Source organism: Pinus tabuliformis, chromosome 6 (assembly GCF_031772625.1).
Source record: "Pinus tabuliformis cultivar Carrire ecotype Pingquan chromosome 6, CPIR1, whole genome shotgun sequence".
In the NCBI taxonomy this organism is placed as follows: Eukaryota; Viridiplantae; Streptophyta; class Pinopsida; order Pinales; family Pinaceae; genus Pinus; species Pinus tabuliformis.
The window spans coordinates 983,280,452-983,295,085 of NC_142292.1; the positions used below are offsets into that span (position 1 = coordinate 983,280,452).

At 42.1% G+C, this 14,634-nt stretch overlaps 1 protein-coding gene across 1 annotated transcript; it reads right to left on the minus strand.

Moving 5' to 3' along the window:
• Window positions 1-1,932: 1,932 nt before the first annotated feature.
• LOC149262292 (uncharacterized) lies at window positions 1,933-6,537 on the minus strand. Its single transcript, XM_089376705.1, has 4 exons — window positions 6,359-6,537; window positions 5,629-5,881; window positions 4,302-5,006; window positions 1,933-3,732 (listed from the first exon to the last, which is right to left on the minus strand). Exons 1-4 carry the CDS (start codon window positions 6,535-6,537, stop codon window positions 1,933-1,935), a joined length of 2,937 nt encoding a protein of 978 aa, XP_089232831.1.
• Between the last annotated feature and the right edge of the window lie 8,097 nt (window positions 6,538-14,634).

A 14,634-nucleotide genomic window follows, 5' to 3' on the forward strand; every position in this document is an offset into this window, starting at 1 on the left:
GAGCTTTACTACAGGCTTAGGAATCGCGTTATCTTGAGATGTTTCTTTCATTTGAGAATCATGGTCATGCTCTTCAATGATTTGATTGTCATAAGACTTTTCAGAGGTTAAGAATTGCAAGATGTCCTCGTCATGGTTGAAAACCCTCCAGTTAGTGATGTTATCGGGAACTGAAGGTCTAAAAATTAATTCTATAGAAAATCTATCAAGGCTATAGTCTTCGGAAGGGAGGAGTTTGGAAGCTACGTTGGCTAGTAAATCAGCTGCTGAGTTTTGTGATCTTGGAATTGAAGAAATGTTGAATGCTGAGAAATGCAAAGTAAGATCTTGCACTAGCGATTGATAATGCTTAAGGTGGCTTGAAAGGCAATGAATTGTATTTCTTACCTGTTTAACAATGATCTCACTATCGCCGAATACTTTTATATATTGGACTTTAAGGTCAATTGCCTTATATAGTCCCTGCACTAGAGCTTCGTATTCGGCCGTGTTATTGGTGCATTCAAATTCTAATCGACAGGATAGCATTGTTTTTTCGCCTTGCGGACTAACCAAAATGCAACCTGCTCCTGAGCCCTCACTGGACTTAGAGCCATCAAAATACAAAGACCAAAATAAAGGAGAATCAACAAAAATATTTACATCTTTTTGATTTACGTTGAAGCATTTGGATAAATTGGTTTGTGAAAAATTTTCTACTTGAGATGTACAATGGTTAACTGAAAAAGGGGAAGATTGGGCAACAAAGTTGCCAAAGAATGATTCTGAGGAATAATTTCCCAAAATGTTGTTGTTGAAGGCCACAGGCTGGTTTTCTTGTTCGAAATCGGTTATTGTGTGAGTCATGTGTTTCTCACGGTCGATCCTTATTTGATTTGGCTTACCCTTGTAGGGGAGCCACATATGTGACCAATCCGTGGAAATGTATCCATGCAGTTTCTCAGACCAATCTCTGCTCAAAATTAAACCATAGAAATCAGGTATGTCAGCAATCAAAATATCTATTCTCTGTACTATTCTGGGATCAGCAGACAACCTGATAGTCATGGAATTAATTTCTCCTATAACCTGCACTTTGGTTCTGTCTAACTGTACAATATGAATTGCGGACTTCTGGGGTTCTATGTTCAGTTTAGAACAAACTGAAGCTGGCATAATATTAGATGAAGCCCCTGAATCAATTAAACAGTTATGCAGATTTCGATTATAGATTTCATAGGTGAGCAAGAAAGGTGGGGTATGAGAATTGGATCTATCTCCGATCAGAACTGAATCGGTAGCTTCGACCATATCTGGAGGGGGTTGTCCTGAATCATTAGCAGCTTTTGAGCTGGGAAGAGGAGAAGAGGGGACAGCGTTAAATTCTCTTAGGAGCAATTTCTGCTGATGTTTTAACTTACTTAGTTCAAACATGGTTATGTTTGCCTTAGTCTTTTTCATATCATCAACAATATTATACTCCATGGAGTCAGATACCACTAGTGTCTTGGATGTTGAAGGAGAGTTAGAAATTGGAGGCTGGTTTTGAGGGGCTGCTACCGGAGACTTCTTTGGAAGAACTTTTTCTTTTGGTGTGGCAGCACCTGCACTCCTCTTTTTTGTAGTTGTTTGAGTAGGTTCAGAAGCGATTTTACTTCTTATAGTAACAGGAAAAGCTTCTTCTTGATTCTCGGTGTCAGAATTTGGGAGTATGAAATCCCACATGCCGTGACACTCAACTACTTCTTCTTCATCATCCGTTTGAGAGGTTGATTCCTCTTCTTCTTCTTCCTGTTCAGAGTCTGCATTAGATATAACATTGGATGGCTGCCCGTGGCTGAATTCTACTATTGACCAGCTGCCCATATCTTGCTGTAAACCAGCCTTAGAAAGCTGGTCTGCTTCCTTGTTTTTGTCCCTGTAGATGTGGCAAATGGTAAAACTGTTAAAAGATTACTTTAAAAACATAATTTCTTCTACAAGGGTCTTCAGAATCTGGTTTTGACATGATGCATTCCCATTAACCCATTTAATGACATTCATAGAGTCTCCGAAGATTTGAATTGTGAAGATATTTCTTTTAAGTAACCAGCATAGGAGAAGGCGCAAGGCAGACAGTTCAGCATAATTGTTTGTACCAGGTCCTAGCCCTACAGATGCTTTTAAAGAGTGATCAGGATTCAAATGAATGCACATGCCTGCTCCAGCCTTGTTATTCTGGGATGCCCCGTCAAAAAAGGCCCAGGGAATGCCCTCCAAGATAGTAACAGGATTTTGATTCTTTTGAGGATTTTTGGCTTCAGGGATCGGGATGGCAGAGTATATGGCAGCACAATTGATAGCAATGGCGGATGTGGGAGTGTCCTTGTCTTGAAACAAGCTTTTGTTTCTTGCTAACCATACACCCCAAAAGAAAATAAGAGGCAGATTTCTCATGTTTCCCTCCGGATAGTTTTGCCACCATTTCCTCCAAGCTTCTTCCAAAGGATCAAGTCCCCACTGTACCTTTACCTTAAGCAAACAGGTTACCTCCTCCCAAATTTTTTTTGAGACTACACAGGCTGTAAAGAGATGGCTGATTGATTCCTCTTCAGACTTGCATAAGGGGCACCTCCCAGGCCCAACTAAGTATCTGGCTTGTAAAATGTCCCAAGTTGGGACCTTTCTTTTTAGTATGCACCATAGGAAAATCCTGGCCTTAGCTGGGCATTTTAATTTCCATATGTTTTTCGCCCACCAATCTGGTATTCCCCAACCTTTCTTTTTCATTAAGAAAGTATATCCATCTTTTGGGGAATATTCACCTGTTTTTCCTTGCGCCCAAATCAAATGATCAGGTTCGTCTTTTAGTCTGACATTTGAACGATGCAATTCTTGGATGTAAGAAACCCATTCGTTCTTCCATCTGATATTTATTCCTAAGTCTTCATCATTCTTCCAAGCCTGACCCCATATGGTAGAGTGGCCTACTTTCTCCACCTGATTTAGAGTTGTAATTCCTTTACTATCAAGATGTCTGAGAAAGCCAGGTGACAAGGCAAAAGCTTCATTACAACCTACCCAGGGGTCCCTGCCAATTCTAATATGTCTTCCATCCCCCACTTTCCATGCCAAACCTTGTTCAATCACAGAGAAGGCCTCCACCGTGGCCTTCCAGATGACTGAGATATTCTTCATTTTCTTATCTTGGCTCCGAATCCAGTCTTCCAGAGGAACTAGATCGATGTACTTCCTTTTAACCACCCTTGTCCAAAGATTCTCCATCGAGATTAGTCTCCAGCCTGATTTAGCTGCCAGGGAAAGACTAAACTCAGGGAGCCTTTTTATCCCCCATCCTCCCCAATCTTTTGGTCTAGCCACCTTATCCCATGCCACCCAGGGTAAGACGGAGGATTCTTTTGATCCTGCCCATAGAAATCTGCAGCAAATTCTTCTGATTTTCTCCATCACTCCTTTGGGGACCCAGGTTAAAGCTGCCCAGTATACTGGAATGGCTAACAAAACAGATTTGATGAGGGTCAATCTGCCAGCTCTGGAGAGCCACTTGAAACTCCAATGTGAAATTCTGGCTTCTAGCTTTGCTATGAGCCAGTTCCAGTCCTCTTTTTTATAAGCTGCCGGCTTTAGCCAAAACCCCAGATATTTGAAAGGGGAGTCCAGTGGCTGATGTTGGTAGGGAAAATGATTAACCATCATGGATCTTTCTCTTCTGTCAAAATCTGCCACACAAACTTGAGATTTCCTCGAGTTTATCTGCATTCCAGTAGCTTTCAGAAATAGATCAAAAATGAATTTTAACTCCTTAAGTTCATTATAAGATCCATTAGTGACAATCAATATATCATCGACAAAAAGCAGGTGAGTGATAAAAAGATTAATTGCTACCTCAATACCTTTTACTTCTCCTCTCTTCTAGCTTTGTGAATCAATCTGCTTAGCCCTTCTGCCACTAGAAGAAACAGGAGAGGGGATAAAGGACAGCCTTTCCTGAGGCCTCTTTGGCTATTGAAAAAAGGGGAGGCTGCTCCATTGATCAGAATTGCAAAACTGACATTTGTGATACAACCCATTATCCAACTGATAAAAGAATAGTTGAAGCCCAAATGAGTAAGCAGCATCCGGAGATAGAGCCAGTTTATTCGGTCATATGCTTTGGAGAGATCTATTTTGAGTACCGCTCCCTTCTTTTTCTTTTGTCTGACACTGTGAATTACCTCCTGGGCTACTCCAATGGCTTCATGAATTTGTCTTCCATCCAAAAAACCAAATTGTTCCATTGAGATGTTTCTTGACAGGATAGGAACAATTCTGATAGCTATTACCTTAGCAATGATTTTATAAATACAATTACACAAGGAGATTGGTCTGAAGTCTTCAAAGCTCTCCGGATCATCCTTCTTTGGTATGAGAGCAATAAAAGTTGAATTAAAAGGCCTGTAGACTTCTCCTTTCTGTCTTGATTCTTCTACTACATCAGTAATTTCAGAGCCTATTTGGTCAAAGAAGGAGAGAAAGAGTTCAATAGTCCAGCCATCAGGTCCTGGACTTTTGTCTTTGGCCATATGTTTCATAGCAGCTTCAACCTCCTCCTTGGAAACAGGGATTGATAGCTCTTCTGCTTCTTCCTCCTCAACGAATCTTGGGAAACATTGAGCTGTTCTAATGACTTCTGCTATGGTGGCCTCTCCCGGATCTGAGAAAATTTTCTGGAAGTGTCTCTGTCCTAAACCAGAGAGATCTGAAAAAGAACTGACCTCCCTTCCTTCTTCATCTTTAAGGCTCCAAATGGTATTTACAGATTTTCTTCCTTTTGCATAGTTATGAAAAAAACTAGTATTTTCATCCCCTGATTTTAGCCATATTGCCCTACTCTTAAGCCTCCATTCTTCTTCCTTGTCCAAGAGGATTTGGTTTTGAAGCTTCTCCAGATGAAGGATTCTGTCCTTTGAAGCCTGCGAAAAATATCCATCTTCCTCAGTGCTCTCCAAATGCTTCAACTCCTCCTTGATTCTAAACAGCTCTTCATTCTGTTTCAATTTCCTGTCCTTTGCTCAGGATATTGTCGCTTTCTTCAATCTTTTGAGATTCTCCATGAACAGGAAGCTTTTGTCCTCTCTAGCATTTCTATCTGGATGGATCCACGTTTCCTTAAAAAGATTATTGAAAGATGGACCTTGAAGCCATGAGGAATTGAATTTAAAGGGGGCAGGAGGCTTAGGGGTGGGGGAAGGAGAGATCCAAAAAAATAGGGAAGTGATCTGAGTTGCCTATCTCCTCAACCCACTACCTTAGTATAGGAGTTTTAGAGATTAGGTCCTCAGATAGAAGAAAACGATCTAATCTTTTGGCGATCCGATCCTCCCCTGCTCTTCTGTTCCTCCAGGTTGGCTTGAGTTTGATCGGGGAAGGATCTATGAGGTTGTTTTCCAAGAGAAGATTGAGGAAGAAATCCGACAGAGGGTCTTCCCTAGCTGATGGACCCCATGCTTCTGCTCTGCCTATAGAGAAGTTTAGATCACCCCCCACAATCGACAAAGAAGACTTCATCAAGGATTTTGTCATCAAATCATCCCAGAAAATCTCCCTTCCTTGACAAGGGCCATAAATGTTTACAATTGAGATGGGGTGGGAGAAATCAGGAGAAATAACCTCCATGCCCATAACTTGCTTCATCCCCCATTGATTAATGACCTTAATTCGCCCTTCTTTAAACCCAATTGCTAGACCCCCCGAGTGGCCTGATGAATCTATTGCGGAAAAGGTCCATCCTGGCAGGAGAGCCTTTAGCATTGTTTCTACCTCAGTAGCTTTCCCCAACGTTTCTTGCAGAAAAAGAATGTCAACTTTTGAATTAAGGATCCAATCTCTCAGGGCCAATTTTTTAGGTTTACTGGCCAAACCTCTACAGTTCCAGGATGACATAATCATTTGATAACAGAATCAGGGGTCTGCACTGCTCTAAGAACCCCGGGGATAGAGTATTGTTTTCCATCAGCTACGTCCAACTTGGCTTTAAGTTTTGCCTTAGAAAGGTCCGATTTTCTACCTCTCTTGTTTTTGGCATAACTCTGAGAGGTCGACTGTCCTAAGCCTCCAATTACATCCGACAGCCCAGACTTTCCTCCCATAGATCTAAGGTTATAGGGGCACGGGGTGTGAGGAACTGGGGGAGCAAGAGGGGGCCACATATCTTCACAATTCAAATCAAGAGACGGCATGGCAGCCAAAATAGAGTCTACATCTAGAGATGTCTTTGCAGGTTCCATGTTCTCGTTTATGCCAATGTTTTGAGAGGGAGTGATTGAAGGCGAAATATGCATAGAAACTGAATCATGCTCAGGAATTTTAAAGGAAGAAAGAGGGGGACCTGAGCACATACCCTTTTTCAGGATCGCTGAGAGGATTTTGTTCTGCGGTTGCGGCCTTTGCATTCTCATCCTCTGCTTCTGCCGAGTGTGATTCGGGGATCTGTGCTGCCTCTTGGATATGGGGATCTTCAGTCGCTGGCTCTTTCAGAGTCTCCTCAATCTCCATTTCTTCTGTTGCCTGCTTCGCCATGTCTTCTTTCTCCTAAGGAACTTGAGTGTGATTGAAAATTGGTTCTCTGAAAACTGAGGTCCTCCGAAAGCGTCTCCTTCTCCTGAACAGCGGACAATCCTTTGCAAGGTGCCCATACTCATGACAACGGTGGCACCTAAACGGCAAGTGCTCGTAATCCAAAATCTGTTCGAACACATAATCTTTGTATTGTAAATTGATTTTTTGGGCCAGACCTCTGCTCGGATTGAGGCTTACCAGAATGCGGGCCATCGCTCTGTTCTTCGTCTCCAGAAATGACATATCTGCTTCCAAGAAGGATCCCAGTCTGTTCCCGATGGCTTTGAACACAGCTTCTGTCCATAGAAACGAGGGGAGACCCGGGGCTCTCACCCATACTGGAAAATCATCAGTTCTCTCTTTGATAGCATCAAAAAGGGGGCTCCATTTTTTCAACAGAACCGGAATGTTCCCTATATTCCAGTTTCGTTCAAGCACCCACTCTGCCGCCTCCTTGTCCTCGAACCAGAACTTGAACCACCCTTTCGCTAAGCATTGAGCCTCGAACCGAAAAGGTCTGTCAGAGACGAAACAATGTTCACCCCAGGCTTGAAGAAATTCCGACGAAAATTTCTTACCTCTTGCCCTTCCGACTAGGGTGCATTCTGCAACTGCTAGGGTTTCTTCTATAGAGACCTCCATACCTAGGATTAAGTTCCCTTCAATCTCCTGAGATCCAATTGGCCTTTGGGGTTTTCTTTTCGCCCCTTTTTTCCTTAACTCTTCCGCAGAGACCCTAGTTTCCCCGCAACCATCGGTCCAATCTGGTTCCTCCTGTGTCGTATCCGCTGGGAGATCTACCTCCGGCTGTGTCTGAACATGATCAGAGAAAACGAGATCGGGGGTCCCTGAAAAAAGATGACCAGCCGTCGCACCATCGAGACCTCCTCGCTCTCCTACTAAGCTGTCAGATTGGCCTACGAAACCTCCTGCAGAGCTTTCTTTTGGAAAAGGGGATTCTCTTTGCAGAGAAACCCTAGAGAGCGGAGGAAACCCTCCAGAAACCCTTGTTGTGCCGAAGCCTGAAGAGAGCCCCAAATTTGCAATGTCTTCAAAACCCTTTGATGGAAAATTCCGGCTTGTTACTGATTTTCCCTTTGTATCAGAAGAAAGAGCACCTACTATCGACCCATCCGCCACATTCTCCCTAACCACCTGCTTGTAGGAAGCCGGGTTTCGAAATCTAGAGGCTTCTTTGCCAGAATCCTTACTTTGATGCAGAAAGGTTGGTTTTACCTCCTGTGCAAAAGACTCCAACCTCGACAGCTCGAAAGCTCCAAAATACTGTTCCACGTTTTGAACTGTGGGTTCCTTCCCCCACATTGAGAGAATATCTTCCAATTCTGGGTCTAGATCCACCAATTCATTGGGATTAACCATTGTTAGGGGAGCCGTACCGAGGAAAGCGACAGCAAACAGTCAAAGTGACAGGCGCCCTTACCCTAACCTCTTGAAAACGGAAAAAAACGGAAGTTTTGCAGCTTCTGTAATGGTTTTTTCTCCTAACTAATCACTTATGCCAAACAAACGCCAACCTCCAGCTGCCAGTCATCCGGGAAATGCTTTCCTGCTCCTTCCTCTGATCGCCAAAACTGCCTGCAAACTTCCTACCCGTGACCTGAACGCGGTTCCGCCCGAAACCCTCGCCTCCAAACCCTAGCCATCCTTTGCCCTCGTGATTTTGAGACCAGCTCAACTTTGAATTACTTATCTCTAATAATTTGTAATTTTAAAAATATACTTTTTAGTAAAAAAAAATATTTTATGTATTTTTTAAAAATATATTCATTGAATCTAATTGGATCTAGTTCCAATTTGAAATTAATTTGAAGAGAAATTTTAATTTTTAAGATTATAATATCAAATAAAAACTACTTTAGTTTCATATTATCTAACCTAGATCAATCTTAACCCCAGATATATCAAGCACCGAGAGGGATCCAATCTCTCGAGGTGCAAACTTTTTTTCTAGTGCAAAACTTGAGGAAATGTTTGTACCTCGAGAGATTGGATCCCTCTCAGCACTTGATAGTTATAGGTTTAATATGGATCTAGGTTGGTTATATAGTACTATATAATATCTGTATATGTATTTTTGTCTCTTTGTTATTCCCTCTCTTTATCTTTCCCCCTAAACATACACACACTCTCTCTCCCTCTCTTCCCCTTCTCTGCCTATCTCTCTTCCCCTTCCCTCCCTCTCTATCTATATCCTTCTCTCTATTACGTCCCACTCTCCTCTCTCCCTAACTCTCTCTCCATGACTCCCTTGTCACCCCCTCTCTCTCTCCACCTTTCTCCCTCTATGTTTTTCTTGTTCCCTCCCTCTCTTTCCCCCTCCAATTCTATCTCTCTCTCCTCATCTCTATCCCCCTTCCTCTCTATCCCTTATTTCTGACCTCCCTCTATCTCTCCCCCCCGAATCACTCTCCCTCTCTCTCTCTATATTCCATCCAACTCTATCACTATCTCCTCCCTCCCTATCCTTCTCCATATCTATGTCTCCTTCTCTCTCCCTTCCCCTTCTCTCCCTATCTCTTTCCTTTCCTCTTCTTTCTCTTCCCTTCTCTCCTCTCTCCCTCATGCTCTCTCCATCTCTCCCTTCTCCCTCCTCTCTCTCTCCACCTCCATCTCTCTATGTATTTTTATTTCCTCCCTCTCTCTCCCACTCCAACTCTCTCTCTCTCTCTCTCTCTCTCTCTCTCTCTCTCTCTCTGTGTGTGTGTGTGTGTGTGTGTGATTGGATTTAGAATATTAGATTGTTTTGCTAAGATTAGAAAAAAAATGCTTTCATTGTGCTTAAGGATTCATGAATTTTTTCAAGTGAAAAATGAGTTTTTATGTTAATTTTATGAGCAATTAAGCATAAATAAGAGACTGAAAAACAACATAAACATGTACAAAACATCATCAAAAACACAATACAACAGGAACATGATAAAGGAGTTCACCCCTCCTGGGCTATGTCTCCTTGGTCTAGCTTCCAATGGCTTGGGCCTCTCTATTGTGCTCAAAGGTGTAAAAATATGTGTTTACAATGCTCAAAATGCTTCCTAAACCTGCTCCAATGAGACCATCATATCCAAAAATGACTATCTAGCCTCTTTTTGCATCAAATTTGGTGGAAAACTAAAGAAGTTATGACCTCTCCTAGTTTTTCAAATATTCGCTCCACAAATTGCACCATTTTCGGCATGATCTTACAATTTCTCTCCGAAAAGCATTAACTGGGTGAAAATTTTGCCATGCGATGGCCATAAACTATCAACACTGACAGCTCCATCGCAAATTGCAATCGAAGAGAATCGTCTGGTCTTATGGTTTGTGAATGCGGTGTGGGCAATGTGCGATTTTGATAAGCGGCGAACCTGACGAACTATCAACTGCAGTATAACTGTATCACATCCAGAATATATCACAATTGGTGGAGCCAAGGTAATACATATAACGAGACTTTCATTGTGCGATATGTGATTGCAATATCACAATCGCAACCTGATCCTATCGGGGCTGATTTTGTAACACTTCCCTTTTGTGATGTGAAATTGTGATTATTGCATCGCACCCTGTCTTTTTCTAGGGCTGATCCTTTAACATCACCCTGCCTATGATATGTGATTTACAAAATGCAAGGCCAATGGTGGCCTACCAATTGGTGCTTCCCCATTCGCTAAAGAGTCATGCCACTTCATCTTTTCCTGCCATCTCTCCAAGTCAAACCTAAACTTTGACTTGCTCTAATTTCTTCATATGATCTCGGATTCGAGTGTCGTTCACACCATTGGAATCAGGATAATGAACAATTTGATATGAAGCTAAGTTTATCGATATTCTGCCACTTTGAGTTTTGAGCCTAATTTTGAGCACCTGATCACCCCTCCCCACTGGAAGCCTTTTGGACCCCAAAATATCACTTTCAATTGTCCAGAAGGTGAGGGTACAGTTCCTTCACCTTTCCAACCTCTATCCATTTGGATTTTAAAGTATTTGTACCCTTGAGCCCCACTCGAAGATAATTGATACTCCCCCTTTCTGATGTCCTTGTTCTTTTGTCAAGTATGGTGTCTTGTTGAAGCTCATCAAGGAATTCTGGATAAAAGTCTTCAATAGATGGAATTTAAATATTCTCTCCTTGATCTTCCATCAAAGGAGGCTCATACAACCTTAAATTCTCAACATTAACAACAACATAAATTTGCATATATGAAGGCAAATCCAACCTAAAGGCATTGTTACCAATCTTTTCCAAAATTCTAAACGGACCATATCTAATTGGTTTTAGCTTTTTACCTTCTCCTTAGAGCCTCTCTTTTTTAATGTGAAGCCAAAATTCATCACCAACTTGGAACTTGTGATCTTGACGATGCTTGTCATGCCTTGCTTTGTACTTTCCTTTGCCCTTTTCAAGTTGTTCTTCAATGTTTGATGCACCATTTGGAGTTGTTCAATGAAATCTTTGGCTTTTTCCATATTACTATCAGTAGCAACATCCTTATTACCAAGATGATACAATAAATTATGATGCAAATGGTAAACAAATTCCTCTATTTGATTCCATTGACTCAAGCTTGAATATACATCTTGAAAGTATGTATTTTTCTGAACACAACTTTCATGTAAAACAACATGATGCTTGAGGAAAGTAGTTATACAAACTATAGGCTTAGAAAGTACATCAACAAACTTTTAGCTTATACCTTTCTTATACCTTTTGACCAAGTGGAATAGTAGAAGAAAACCAATCCAATGGAAGTTCCTTTATCGCTGTGTTGAGAGCGAGATCCCCCAAGGGAAGTTTTGGGGCTAAAAGCCCATGTTTGGGTTAAGTTTTGTAATAAAATAGTAAAGTCTCTGCATTTTGTAGTCATAGAGTGTGAAGGTGTAATGTGTCATAAAGGGTAGTCTTCCGTTAGTTTTGTAAAGTAAAGTTGACTGTAAGAGATCTACCCATGGTTCGCGGACCATGGGATTGTATAAAAAGAGCTAAGCTCTAAGTAGTTTTAAGAAGATACAATGGCAAATCATGTAAGAGAGTCATAGATCTGAAGTAAGAAGTCTAAGTCTTGAGTTGTAGCATAGGTAGAGGCTCTACAGCTAAGTGCGTAGAGACCAAGGGTAGAAGTCCGCAGCTGAGTGCGTGGACCCCTGTAGCTGTGTGCGAAGGGTAGATAGAGTCTGCAATCACTTGGAAGTTATCAATAAAGGGAATTATTAGGCAATTTCTGTGTCTTCATTCTGTTGATGCATCTAGATATTTTATGTATGAATTTCCTTTATTCTACTTATATAGTGTGCGAATGAATGGAATTACATTGAATAATTGAACACAATTACAATAATCTGTTTACACGGTGTTAACTATAATTATTTGATAAGATAAGAAAGTCACTTAGAGTAATTGGGGAATCTGAACAACATGTTGTCATAGCAACGTGAAAGTATCTGAGAAGCAGGTTAGGGCTGCACAAAGTTCGATCATCTCCTTTCGCAGAGGTATTAAAGGCTGGAATAGAGGGTTTGTCTTGCAAGCCCTAGAGTGAAGAAACCTGTGCGAAGGCAGGGGTAGAGGGAATCAAACAACATCATAACCATCTCAGGGTGCAGAAACTTGGTTTCAGCATCCCCCCATACTTCTTCGGGTGAGACTTCAGTCCGCGCTCCGCGGGGTGATGCCGAAAGGGCCAGTAGTGTAGGGATTTGTTTGGCTAATTAACATTGAACCTGGGTCAGGCCCCCTCAAGCCAAAAAATGGTTCCATTGTCTGGACCGGAATCAGCATAAGAGATGTGTGATGTCATATCACTAGAATCCAACTAAGAAGAACATTGAAGACTGGTTCGATAGAAAGATGCACGAATTCACGGCGCAGGAGAACAAGAACCCGCGACTGGCAAAGGAGAAGTGATTGGACAGATACCTATATACAAAGATCTATGAGATATTTTTCTGCCCCTTCCCAATTGATCTATATGAGTGGATCACGAAGCTAGAAAATAGCCAAGAAAGGTGGAAACTTGACGGTCCTATTATGTGGGCCTCGAAGCTAATACAGAAATTGGAAGCATCTGAGGAAAATATCATCCATGCTGATGATCATTGGCTCGATCGCATCATAGGAGGATTTGTGACTGAATTCACAGTCGATACCTCAGTCAACTATAGTGAGGTAGAGCGACACTTTTTCAAAGGACCATGAGGTAAGTACGCAAAATATTTGAATACCTGGATTAAAATGCTATTGTGTGAAAAACAGGTTATGTAGCTACCTTGATGTTCGGGACTACTCGAAGTGGAAAAACTTACACGAATGAAGGAAAAAAGGGTCCGGAGTATAGTCTGTTGATTTCACCTCCACGAACTGATGAGGAAGAGATAGTGAAGGTTTCTCCACGAAGTGCTATTCAGTTAATAAGACAAGGATTCCTGTGAATACCACCTTCGCCCACACCACGTCCAACTTCACCACCATCACCTCCAACTTCACCCGTACCACCTCCACCTCCACCACAATTTAGTATGGCAAATACAGTGAAGCTTCCTTTGTTCAAAGGCTTGGGAAATGAAGACTCGGACCAATTCTCATTCATTGTGAGGGTTGTATGGGAAGCTCAAGGTGTTATAGATGATCATATAAGGAAGGAAACGTTGGTTAGCACTCTGCAAGCTCACGCATTAACTTAGTATATTAAGTACTCTAATGATAACCCGATCTGGAGCGGCAGACATACAGGTAGCACTGAATAGAGAATTCAGTAGGCCTAAATATGAGGCATAGTCCATTGTGGGATTCTAATAAATCGTGATGCAAACAGGTGAGACGCCTTGGGAACTAGATCAGAGGTTGAAATGTACAATCCGTGAAGCCAACATGAACCTAATAGATGGAAAACATCGCTAGTGGTTTGTTTCTTCGCTTCTGCCACACTTAAGGGTTGCGCTATCGTAATAGAAGATAACCACTCAGGCGGAGGCCTTGGAGATTGCCATGAGACTACATGAAACTCTGATGTAAGATCCAAATCTAGGAGTTCAGTAGGTCCATGCGCAGTTGAAGAATTTATGCCTTGAGATGCAAAGTCTAAAGAAATACAGCATGGTTCAATCAGAGGTGCGCGTGGAGGTATAGTGCTTGAAATGCAAGAGTCAGGGTCATGACAAAGAACACTGCCCGGTCTTTGTGAACTATATTGTAGGTGGGGGACCAATGCCTTTAAGGCTAGAAGCTCAAGTAGGACTAAGCGTGGGGCCTACATTATGGTGTGCTATCTGTCATGTAGTCGGAAAACATGCCACGGATAACTGTCACTTGCTACAGAAGTTTGTACAAACACTACAACAGTTGTTCTGCAAATTTTGTAGGTCGGTAGGGAATGGTGAGCATACTTACAAGAGTTATGAATTAATGATGGATAGAACTCCCGCCTATAGGGTTCAGGCTGAAACGCGACCCCTTGACTAGAGTGTAGGGATGGCGTGGATAGGATTTCAGGGGCACGGACGAGGCCGAGGTGGAGGAGGACCTGACAGAGGTCAGGGACAGTTGATTTGCTACAATTGTGGAGGACTAGGACACTATGCCCATGATTTCACTAATCCAATGTGTTCATCGTGCAAGTATTGCACATTGTTTGATCATGAAATGGAAGACTATCCTACGCTGATAGCTAAGATATGTGACAAAGGGGCGCTACCACCTCTACCGACTCAGAACCTATAAATGATGAGGTCTAAGCCACGCGAAGAGGATCCAAATGTAAATATAGTGCTCAGAAGTGGAATTGCGACAAGAGATGACAAGGGGAAATAGCCAGAAGATAGTACATGGGTTCGCAAAGCTCCGACGAAGGAGGATGAGTTTGATTTGGAGCGCGCACGTGAAACCTTCATGGAAGCTAAGAAGAGCTTCACCAAGGCCTCCACCTCAGGAAGCAAGGATAAGCCTGAGTAGAAGATGGACCCCTCTATGCTCACAACTTTCCTTGAGACCTGTATGAAGTTACTGCGTGATAGTAAGGTTGTGAAAGGGTTACAAGAGCTCATCAATAGATGCGTTGGAAT